The sequence below is a fragment of the Pollachius pollachius genome (assembly GCF_949987615.1).
Source record: "Pollachius pollachius genome assembly, chromosome: 10".
NCBI classification, from domain to species: Eukaryota; Metazoa; Chordata; class Actinopteri; order Gadiformes; family Gadidae; genus Pollachius; species Pollachius pollachius.
In genome coordinates this window covers 14,066,697-14,078,527 of record NC_136943.1, presented here as the reverse complement: position 1 = coordinate 14,078,527, position 11,831 = coordinate 14,066,697, and the positions used below count along the sequence as shown (strand labels likewise).

The window sequence follows — 11,831 nt, the reverse complement described above, 5'->3', positions numbered from 1 at the left end:
GGGAGGGAGGGAGAAATTGGAAGTGAGGGATAAAAGATACATGGTTATAGGGAAAGAGAGGACCTAGTTACCATGTTTCCCTGTGTAGCCAGACATTAATGTCAAGAATTTAGCACAACTGTGTTGCATGGGTAGCTCCCCTCCCCCTGTCCACATCACCAGCCCACTGGGGAGGAGACATTCTCCTCCTCCTCCCTTTCCTCCTCCTCCACTCTCACTGAGGGCACTAATAATACAAATACAAACACACTAGACAACAACACAATCAAACAGTAATATATATATATATATACAGGGTGCGATTTGCCGGTGGGGATGGTGGGGATTATCCCCCCCCTCTGGTTTACACGTCCTACCCTCTGCTGAATTATTTTTATCCTCGGTGGGGATAAAAATTATCCCCCCCACCCAGAGTATTTTCACCATTACATCGTTATAATTAACAACCAAAATACACAGGGTCCGTCTTCATTTTGAAACTTTTTAAAATGTTTCTCAAAATTATCCCCCCCTCTGGTTTTTTCACAAATCGCATATATATATATATATATATATATATATATATATATATATATATATATATATATATATAGTGTCTAATACGTAACATACAAAAACTGGCCTGGAGTTTTTGTATGTAGTTGTTTGTTGGCAAGATAACCACCATTGTATTGTACTGTAAATTGTTATATTATATATCTTGCTTCGCATGTTAAGGGGAACACGGAGGTTAGATTGAAAAGTGCCAAGCATGATGACTCATCTGGAGAAAAATAACCAAAGTAAAATTTTCTCCGAAATACTGTTGTGTCGACCCCAAGTGGTTCCGTTTCGATGGCGCAGATCTCGCCGGCTTGGCGTTGAAACCACGGACCTATTAATGAAGGTTGAAACGGTAGGCGTCTTTGACCAGAACAAGTGCTCCCCAAAACGCTATTGTTATATGATTGGCCAAAACGGGGCGAGCAGGTAGAGGCATGGCCAATCGGGGTTGGAGATATTTAGTGGCTGATGTCGTCACTGCTACTGATTTGTGGGTAATTTATCAAGCGCCATTTTGATTGGCTGGTGTTTTTATCGTAGGAATCCGGTCCCATCACGTTGTCAGCCGCTAGTGCGGAGGTAATTCAAAGAAATCCCTCCTTACACAACCTACAGTTTTGATCATTGACCCACGGGTAAGTCACGTAGGATTATAAAAAAAATATCAATACATAATGTAGTTCGATTAATTCGTTTGTGGTTTATGAACGTGAATCTTGTTGGATTTACAGCGGGTTTCTTATTCAAGGATACGTCTATAGTCTGGCTTCACACTGCGGCTGTGGCCTTAGCCTTTAGCTCAGCCTGATGGCGTCTAATACGACTAAATCTATATTTCAAACGTTGTTTTAAGGGATCACTTGCTACAAGAACCAATTGATTTGAATTCACATACTCGGTAAACTTTATATGAAGTCATTTTTTCCCATTAAAACCACACTGGGATGCACGTTCATTCTCCTGATAACCCGTGTATCCCCCACACCTTTCACCGGCTCCTGGATGCTAACCGGTAGAATCCTAACCTTGTTAATGCACGCATATACGAAACGATTTAATCCAATTCGCTCGAACGGATCTCATTGCACAATTATTTACACATGTATCGCTCCAGACATGTAGAGCCGACTTGCTATGATACCGGGCCGTGTGGTCGCGGGGGAGTCCCGGACACGTGCTGGGCTGATCGTGGGATCGGATCTGTGCCTAGCCTAGTCCGTGAAAATTAGCAGGCCGGCTAACATGCTACATGTGACTTAATTGTGCATGGGGAATATCACGTATATTGGCTTGGTTCTGTCCCTTTGGTGGGCATCGGCCCATGACCAGAACGGTGTTTATGCTTTGAGGGGATCGTGTAACGTATATCATGGCCTTTGTCTGGCTGCCATGCTTGCACGTAGTCTGATGCATGCAGCACGTATCCTGATTCACGGGTGTCGTTGATGTGCTGTTGAACGTGTACTGATCCGTTTAGATGGCAATCAATTATATTTTGCATCCCTTGTCTGTTGGCAATGTCTGGGTTTGGCGATCACCTGGGGCTGGACAAAGCTGTTGAGGGATTGATTGTTTAAAAATACATTAGATGGTGAAGTGTGAACAGGTGTGGTTCTGAGATTAAGATGGTTTGGGCAGTAAAATACTTGATGGGCTCCTGACGTTTTCTGGTGTAAAGTCTCTTGCACAATCCCAGCGTTTGCAAGTCAAACAGTTGAAATCCCGAGCTAACATAAATTGGTTTGTTATGGAAATTCGTCAGGTTGTTCTTCCTTTAATTTTGGCTCTATTGAAACGAGGGTCTCCAAAATCCTGGCCCAAGTGGCCATCACACGAACCAGTGCTACTGGGACTGGGTAACCGAGAAGGCAAAAGTAAACCTTGTTTCTGCCTGGACAGAGTTGTCCCACATTTAGAGTGGGCTTTCTGGTGCTGGATTATGAATGTGCTATCAGACATCGGCTGTGATGTGGAAACATAACATTCCACAATGACGGAGCTTGTTCAGGCCTCAACCTAAAAATATGAATGCAGTCATCGGCCTGTGGCACTTTGCAGCCATGAAGGCATCATATACTGGCAGAAAGTTCTAGAAAAGAGCCCCAATTTATATTACTTTTTTGTTGCATTGATTGTTCAGTTATTCTGGAAATTCAAGGAGGTTGTTTTTCATTTCATGTTGTCAAATTAAATGGTGTATCAGTAATCCTTAGGATGATTTACCCCTAACACTCCAAGAAAACGACCATTATATCTAAAGGTTGTCATAGCAACCGTAAATGGCTACAACCAAGCTCGGCTTGAGCATGTTTTAAACGATCTTGTTTTCTTGTAGTCTTTCGGCTGCTGCCATTCAGATTTGGTAGAGCTCAAGTTGGTATTTCAACTGACTCCAATCCCATATTATGTTTCTTGTTCACATGGTAATCAAGTTGCAGCAAAAAAAAAGTGAGGTTACTTAGCATAATGTCCAATATTTTTCATGTCCCTATAGAATATTTGGGTGTGGTCGGTGTATTAAACTGAAATAGTACACAGGAGGTGTATGCAGATGACTCGCATGCAAGAGTGTTAATATGGATGCTGGGGCGTGGCCGGATCACGGCAGAGGTTTCTGGTTGCTTGTGGGTCCGCTATCCTCTCCTGCCTTATGTATAAAGGCATAAAACAAAACTCTCTATAGGTCTTGGCTCCTTATCAGAGCTGAGCAGTGAGCTTGTTGCCCTATTACATTTAGAAACATTAAATATTGTTTTTATATATTGCACATAATGTCCTGCTGCGTCCCTAAAGCTGTTTTCTGTTTATCTCCCCCCTCAGACTTTTCCAGCTGACCAAAGAAATGGTGATGGAGAAGCCCAGTGCCCAGCTAGTGGGGCGGGAGTTTGTGAGACAGTACTACACACTCCTCAACCAGGCTCCCGACTACCTGCACAGGTAAGACCCCCCGCCTGCTGGACAAGGAATGACCGGGCCCCACCAAAATAAGCAGAAGAATGCATAGTAAATTTAGCAGATTCCTCTCTCCAGAACAACTTATGCTGCACAGCTGAGTTCCAAAAAGAGAACACTGAAACAAATGCATGACACCGAAGTGCAAACGTCACCAAAACTTGATGTTTATAGTGTTCTAGAGCAGGTTTTTTGAAAAGCTAGAGAAAGGTTAGCTGGTTTAAACTTGGACCTATGTCCATTACAACAGAGCCAGTATTGGAACATACAAAAGGATTGTCATAACGGAAAAAAGCAAAGGAACTGCTGAGCTATGTGGCAGCCTACAAACGTCCCCTCGTACTGTTAAAGGTTCCATTACGACAGGAATGGTCTTTCTCCGCATGGAGCCCGAGATGCAACAGAGATAATGGCCAGCACGGCCTGCCACCGTGGAACATGTTGCAGATATTTATTGTGGATGTAAAGATCTGTTATGAACGCCTCCTTTCTTTATTCATCGGCCCAGGTTTTATGGGAAGAACTCGTCGTACGTCCACGGAGGGCTGGATGGCAATGGAAAACCTGTGGAGGCTGTTTATGGTCAATCTGTAAGTGGGCCGTTCTCGCCCCAGCACCCCTGGATGACGGATCTGAAATACTGCACTGCAGAGCCCTTCCATTTCACCTACTCCTGTTTCGATAAATCAATTTTTGTCTTTCTCTCCATTTATATTCCCCTTTGTCTCAGTTGATCCTACCTTTGTTCCTTTCCCGCTTTCTTCATTTATTTCCAGTTACCTTTGCTCCATCCTTTATTTATCATTTATTCCTCTTTCTCAGTCTCTCTTGCTCTTCTTTCTATATTCCTTGTGCTTTCTATTTTTCTATTTTCATCCGTTCATTTCTCTGTTATCTTCAGTTAGTTGTGTTGACACTCCCTGCTACCCTCGAAGAATGTTCCACCATATTGAGTCTGCTTCCCTCCCAGTATGTGCAACCATACTGACCGTGGTTCCAGGACATATTGAGTCTGCTTCCCTCCCAGTATGTGCAACCATACTGACCGTGGTTCCAGGCCATATTGAGTCTGCTTCCCTCCCAGTATGTGCAACCATACTGACCGTGGTTCCAGGACATTCCTTGGCAGGACTACTCCTGTCAGACTCCATGTTTGGCTTTCCCCGTAGTAACCCATCATCTAAACCCTAAACACATGCAGTACTAGGACTCATCTCTAGCATGATAGAGTAGTTCTGGTAGGTCTCCATCTCCTCTGCCCCCTTAGCTGCAGTGTCTCGCTGGCTCAACTCCCAAGTTCACCCACATTTGTATCCCCACCACAAAAAAAATGATGTTAAAACAGAGGGATTGCCTGCCAAGGCCGCAGAGACAGAAGCCATTAGGAAAAATGAATTTATGTTAAATACTTTCTAGCACATTTGAACACCATCAAAGAGCCGGGAATATGCCATTCACACTGAAATGGATTGACACAATGTTCCGGTCGAAACGCAAGACTCATCAGCGCTCTCCTCATTCCCTTCTCCAGGAGATCCACAAGAAGGTCATGGCTCTCAGCTTCCGTGACTGCCACACTAAGATCCGGCACGTGGACGCACACGCCACCCTGACCGAGGGCGTGGTGGTGCAGGTGATGGGGGAGCTCTCCAACAACATGCAGCCTATGAGGAAGTTTATGCAGACCTTCGTCCTGGCACCCGAGGTCAGTTGAAATCACTTCCACGTCTGATGACTCTGGATAAACCTAGGATCACACTGGTTTAAGGCTCCTACGCACTAGGAGACTAACCCCTCATCATGGGGGGGGGGGGGGGGGGGGGGGGGGGGGGCAGGCGCATTCAGGGATGAAGTCATCTGAATGTCTGTTGTCTTGTCTTAACCTGCGGTTTAACTATTAACCCATTGTCCTAACGTGCAAAAAAACCTGCATTGAAACGTTAGAAATGCAGCGCCATTCATTTAGAGGGATGTTAATAAATCTGTCAGCCATTATACAAATACCTTGCAGACCTCATTCTTCCTGTGAGATTTGGCGTGTTTTCGGAGGAGGTGCGGATAATCTATCCGTAGTCTTCATGTGTGTACCCCCGCATGATCCCAGTACTTTGAACCACAGACTCCGCGTCAACGCAAGCCTGGTCTTCCAGAACAGTCCTAAAGTGTGTACTGTTGAAGCCGGCCCCATCTTTAAAATAGCCTACTATTTTAAAGAGGCAAGAGGCAGCAACATTTAGCAAGAAAAAAAAAAGTCACCCTGGTTTTGCTATCTTCTTTTCTGGACGCTGAGCCTCTTGTCTAGAGGTAATATGGTTAACTAAAACGAAATGCAGACTTGGATCCAGATTCACTCTGGTTAAGTAAAACAATATCCTTAGAATGGATCCAGCTGCACTCTGGTTTACTTAAGCTAGTTGCAGGCCATGCTCCAGAGTAATGAAAAATACGACATTAGCGTTATTACTTGCATCAAAGAATTCCTGGACTGTACAGTTACTATCCTCAGCCCATGATTAGTGACTTTGAGCTGTTGAGGGTTTGTTGTGAATTACAACTTCTGCCTGTCCATACAGACCAGGCTAATACCTATGATCTTCCCACAGGGAACCGTTCCAAACAAGTTTTACGTCCACAACGATGTGTTCCGCTACCAGGACGAGGTGTTCGGAGATTCAGACTCGGAACCTCCAGAAGGTATTGTACCTGCAGGGTCATCTCTGAGCGGTTTGCGGGGACCTCACCTGGCAAATCACCCAAGGTCATAATGGAGCTGTTGGGTTTTGTAGTGTGGCTTTTATCGAATTGATTCATACATCATTTTTAACAACCTCAATGCACGCAGTGCATTTGAAAGTAAGGGAAGGAAGGATACGAATGTTAGTTGGTTAGGTTCAGATAGTGTGAGGTGAAGCTGAACTCTTATCGGTTTTGGTTGGTTGTTTGATCAGTGCATTGAAGCCGAGTGCATCTGGCCTTAAGTCAAACCACCAGCTAGTACCGCAAAGATTGCATTTTTGAGAGAACTTGATAATACATAGACTTGCAAACCAAATGGACATAACACCAGTGCATTGACTTTCATCTGTGGACACATAAAACACCTGAACCTCAAACGGAGCCTTACTGAAAACCTCAAAACTCTTGGCAGATGAAAGTTACATTTCTCATTCAGTGTTATTCTCGAGTGTAACACGGCCTGGTTCTACACAACTTCTAGAATGCAGTCTTTATTTCCAAAAGGTACTGTTGACTCTTGACACATGGTCTTTCTGCAGAGTCTGAGGATGAGGTGGAGGAGCTGGAAGAGCGGGTTCCCTCCCCTGATGTGGCCCAGGACGAGACGTCTGCCTATTACGACCAGAACCCCTGGTAGGGAGACCTTTGGATTATAACCGCTATACTGTTTAGTAATTTCCACACACACTTTTGTCCAAATCCACATGGTGAATTTGTGATACAGAGGAATGAAGTGAGCATGAAGGGTTTAACATGCTTACAGGTATACTGTATCGTGTTTTAAACCCAAAACATCTTGGCGTACATCAGGACGATCCTATCCCAACCTGCCAAATACAGTCTCAAACGGCAACCTTTAAATGAAAACATTTTGCACAGCCACGTATCAACTCCTGAAATTGGGTCGTACCCAGCTATCATGTAGGACTGTATTGGCGGAGCTCAATGCCAGATCAATGCCCTCTGTCCCGGATCACTAACGGGCCGCTCCCTGCAGCCCAGAGCCGGTGGCCCCAGAGGAGGAGGAGGAGGAGCTGGCCGTCAGCCCCGAGCCAGAGGCGGACAAGGAGGCGGAGTCGGGCCCAGTCGACCTCAAACCGGAGGTAGTGCTGGAGCCGCAGGTGGAGCCCCAGGCCGCAGAGGAAAGAACGGAGAAGAACCCCACCCCCGCTCCCGCCGCCGCAGAACCCGCCCCCGGCCCCGCAGAACTCACCCCCGTCGCCCCCGAGGAGAACCGGGTGCGCTGACTGAACCGGTCAAACTGTCCTCATCAAGCAGTAGATTTGCGCTGATTTGTTTAAGGTGTTGGTGTAACTACCAGGTGGTCAGTCATGAGCATATTTAGCGACATCCCGAATGGCCATTTGAATAAACTATCAGTAGATTAAAGGGACCACTCGCAAAAGATGTATCTCTTATGTTTTTATTTCGGCTCTGTAGTTGTGAAATGACACGTTTTCTTTTTCTGTCCTTTTTCAGCCCTTCTCCTGGGCGTCGGTCACCAGTAAGAACCTCCCACCCAGCGGGGCGGTGCCCGTCTCAGGAATACCGCCGCATGTTGTCAAAGTAGCTCCCGCTGCACCGGTGGGTCCGCTGGAGGCCCTGGTACAGCACAAGTGTGATGCTTGGAAGCCATTTGGAGTTGAACTCCCTAGTTCTAGAAATGCAATTTTGGTTTGGCCATTATTCAGACCAATATCTGCTTGCTCAGCATATACTTTTCTTTGTTGATGGTTCCTTGCTTTCCTCTGTTGTTTCACTTTAGTGAAAACATGAATAGTTCAATTCTTCACCTCTATCTCTCTCATTACTCCCTCAGGCCCGAGTGGAGGTGAAGTTGGAGTCTCAGACAGCAGCACAGCGGCCACAGAGGGACATGAGGCCCCGGGAACAGAGGCCTGGAGGGCCCCCGCCGGTCAACAGAGGGCCACGGCCAGGTACACAGCTCTCAGCACTCTTTCTTTCCCAGATCCCCCTCCCGGCTCGCATCGTCACTAACTGCATCACTACATGTTGGGAATACTGCAGTAAAAAAAACTGAAAAGTGCATAATGTCGCATCAGGCAGGTGCTCTCTCCAACCACCTTGAAGATATCTTTGACTTCCTGTCCCTATCCCCCCCCCCTCTCTCTGTGTCCCTGTCCTGGTGTCTTGTGTCACATATATCCAGTGTCTGAGGGGGATCACTGTCTCACCTTGAATTAACAAGCTAGCGTCTCAAGTGAAGCTGTGATTGGAGGTTTCTAACGTGTGTGTGTGTGTGTGTGTGTGCGTGTGCCTCAGTGCGCGAGGGCGAACCGGGTGAGCCTGAGATGCGCCGAATGGTGCGGTACCCCGACGCCCATCAACTCTTTGTCGGGAATGTCCCCCACGACGTTGACAAGTCGGAACTCAAAGAGTTCTTCGAACGTAAGTTCCGGCCATTCTCTGAGTTAACGAAAATTGATTTTTGTCAGGCAGTGCTAAGGCACTAAGCTCACCGGAATCTTGTAGTCTGTTGGTTAATTGGACCGTATCCCCCTCTTCTGTACGTATGTAGAGTACGGTACAGTCCTGGAGCTGAGGATCAACAGTGGAGGGAAGCTACCAAACTTTGGCTTTGTGGTGTTTGACGACTCTGAACCAGTGCAGAAGATCCTTAGCAACAGGGTAAGAAAACACCAAATCTCTTTACGGCCTCGGGGTCCACGGTCGCGGATGTGTGAGTTAACGCAGTGTAAAGTAAGTGCTGTTATCGTGGTGTTTGAATATCATCCTCTACCTCCCTCTCGCCAGCCAATCAAATTCCGCGGTGACGTGCGTCTCAACGTCGAGGAGAAGAAGACCCGCTCGGCCCGCGAGGGCGACCGGCGGGACATCCGACCCAGGGGCCCGGGAGGCCCCGGGGGTCCCAGGGAGAGAATAGGCGGAGGTGGACCCCGTGGGGGCATGTCCCAGAAGCCCAGCTTTGGCTCCGGCCGCGGCGCGGGCCCTGGTGAGGGCCGCTACGCCGGGCCCCGCCAGTGAGGGAGCCCTTAGTGTGTGGTGGAGGAGGAGGGGCCCCAGCCTGAGATAAAATACTACCAGGGGTTTACAATTGTTTCCAAACGTTGTTGTTTTTTGCTTTTACTTGTCGGGTACAGCAGGTAGAAAGATGGGTCACAGTACAGTCAGCATGGAGTCAGGTGCAGCATGGAGCCAGTCCAGCGTCAGAGGGAGTGTCAGTGTCTCTGTGGGGTCACCCCCCCTCCCTCTCTCGACTAGCCCGGCCCGAGCTCTGCTATCTACCCTGTGGTATTTGGTCCAGATGTTCTGCTTAGTATTTGACCCAGGTTTGGTTCGAGGGCCTCCACTACTCACCCCCAGCACCTGCTGAAGTCTCCCGTCGGTCTCTCTGCATCTCTCTAAAGGAAGATGTCTGATGTTCCTTTCCCTCCCTCGTTCTACATCCCTCCTTCCTCTCCCTCCAACTCTCACAGATCACCTGGACTTTCTCCGTTATATTTGTTCCTTTTCTTCTTTTTTTTTTTTCACGCCGAACTCAAAATTTGTTAAGACGAAGAAACAAATTTAAAAAACATGCATACATGGGAATAAAAAAGGATAAATAAAAGCCAAACTACTTGAATGGGGATTTAAGAACCCAAATGTGTTCGCGTTCTCTCCCTGTTTCTTAAAGGAACGTGTACTTTACTGCTTGAGCAATCCTGTGTATTGCTGCCTCCATGTGTCTCGGATGGACCTGTCCTGTCTGTCATCTATCTGGTTTGAGAAATGGAAAACTGTTGAGCTGTTTTTGTTTTTTTTATTTAGTGGTCTGACTCGTAAAGGCCCCGTTGTTGACGGCATTTGAATGAGTCCTGGAGTATGTATCAAATCCTGTTAGCCTTCTACTACCGATGCACTTCATCAATTTGTCATGTTTGAGAAAAGAAAAAACCAAGCTTACCCGCCGATGAGAGAACTAAATAAAGTGATTTACTGTTGTAAACATTTGTCTTGTGAACTAATTTGAGTTTTTGGGGGTTGTGGGTGTGGGCTTTCACAACCTCTTTTTTTGGATGAAAAGTCATACAACCTCAATAAATTCCCATTTAATGGTATACATTTGGTTGGTATAGAAACCTTTCTCCTAATACTATATTGGAGTATACCTTTTATTCAATTTTCAAATGTGAGCCTACCACATAACCTTGGTGGTACATTTTCAGTTGAATTCGACCATAATTGAATGATAATACAACACGTAAAAGATGGTCCATTGAGTACACAGGAGCTACCAAACATGTCATCAGCCGAGAGGAACTTGGTCATTTGAAAGAAAAGAGCATCTTAAAACCTACATCTTGCCGGGTGGCTCTATGATGCAGTTTCTGCACAGTATTACTGGCTTATTAATGGCGCATGTAGGACAGTCGTTTTGTCGCACTCAGCAGGGACACCAACTTCTGTGCTTTTATGTTTCAGTGAGTTTAAAATCCCTCGGGACAGTACTGTCGGACCTAATGTATTCGCTCGGGCTACGTGTGTGTATGTGAGATGTTTGTGTGAACACGTGACTGTTTTCTGTGTGAGGTTTGTGTTTGTCCGGGTGTTCGTGTGCTAGAGATAAAGACAAAGTGTGTTGATTTGACTACCTGCACCTGGGACTTGTAAAAGAGGGACCTTTTATTTTTTATTAAATAATTCTCATCAATATGTCATATGAATATATATACCACATATACTTTATTTTGTGTTGCCTCATATAGTAAGGATTTTATTATTAAATAATTCTTACACACATCAATATGTCATATATGAATGAATACCACTGTTATTTTGTGTTGTTGCCTCATATAGTAAGGATTATAATCTATGATGTTGAAAGACGTAAGGCAGAGGGACTACTTGGTGCATTTCTTCATGTGTGCACGAGACGTCACCTGATTTCTATTTCTGAATCTTCAATTTAGTCTTTTCTATGTGTGATGTGTGCAGTGTTGCCACAGCGTCACCCTCTTAAAGTAATGGCCTAAGTCACCTTTTTGCCAAAATGATTTTCTTGCCTAAATCAGCTCTTTGTGATGCTAGCCACCTCTGGTAAAATCCCCAACATCCTCAGTTGAACAGATCATGACATGATCTGTTCAACTGAGGATGTAGGGTGACGCACAGTTACCTTGAAAAAGTAATCAGATTACTGATTACTAGTTACTCCTTAAAATAGTAACTTAGTTACTTTCCTGATTACTTGAACTAAGTTAGATTACAAGTTACTTTATTAGTTACATTTAGCTGCGACAACACCCCCTGCCGCCTCAAAATAAAAAATTACAACCGGTTTTGCCAATACTAACTTTCCCCCCCCCTGTCAACAATTGATCTTCCATCCCCCCCCCCCCACACTACCAGGGGGCTGGTTGGGGGAATTTGGGGTGGGTGGGTGGGGGGGGGGGGGGGGGGGGGGGGGGGGCATCAGTACCTTTTGTATACAGGGCCCAGAATTTGGTGCTACGGCCCTGGGTGCACACGCTGAGACACGGCTTTCAACCGCTTCCGCGTAGACAAAATATCACCGCGCGCTTGACGGGGCGATCACCGGACGCATCTCCACGTGCGCGACGTTAACAGCGCGTTCT

General features: G+C 46.1%; 1 protein-coding gene across 2 annotated transcripts; it reads left to right on the top strand.

The window, feature by feature from the left end:
- Positions 1 to 1,073: 1,073 nt before the first annotated feature.
- Positions 1,074 to 10,201, top strand: g3bp1 (GTPase activating protein (SH3 domain) binding protein 1). Of its 2 annotated transcripts, none has more exons than XM_079745049.1 (12): positions 1,074 to 1,178; positions 3,364 to 3,480; positions 4,004 to 4,085; positions 5,027 to 5,200; positions 6,099 to 6,189; positions 6,771 to 6,864; positions 7,229 to 7,469; positions 7,711 to 7,815; positions 8,051 to 8,168; positions 8,515 to 8,640; positions 8,771 to 8,880; positions 9,007 to 10,201. In XM_079745049.1, exons 2-12 carry the CDS (start codon positions 3,386 to 3,388, stop codon positions 9,235 to 9,237), a joined length of 1,467 nt encoding a protein of 488 aa, XP_079601175.1. In that variant the 5' UTR covers positions 1,074 to 1,178; positions 3,364 to 3,385; the 3' UTR covers positions 9,238 to 10,201. The 2 variants fall into 2 exon arrangements, with proteins under 2 accessions (XP_079601175.1, XP_079601174.1); XM_079745048.1 differs by having other exon boundaries at positions 7,711 to 7,836.
- The last annotated feature ends 1,630 nt before the right edge of the window (positions 10,202 to 11,831 follow it).

Bases quoted from the DNA above. Each gene is read 5' to 3' on its own strand.
- g3bp1 (XM_079745048.1), top strand. From the start codon at position 3,386: ATGGTGATGGAGAAGCCCAGTGCCCAGCTAGTGGGGCGGGAGTTTGTG. The intron at 7,837-8,050 runs GTACAGCACAAG...TTACTCCCTCAG, and splicing joins TGGGTCCGCTGGAGGCCCTG to GCCCGAGTGGAGGTGAAGTT. The intron at 8,641-8,770 runs GTAAGTTCCGGC...GTACGTATGTAG, and splicing joins ACTCAAAGAGTTCTTCGAAC to AGTACGGTACAGTCCTGGAG.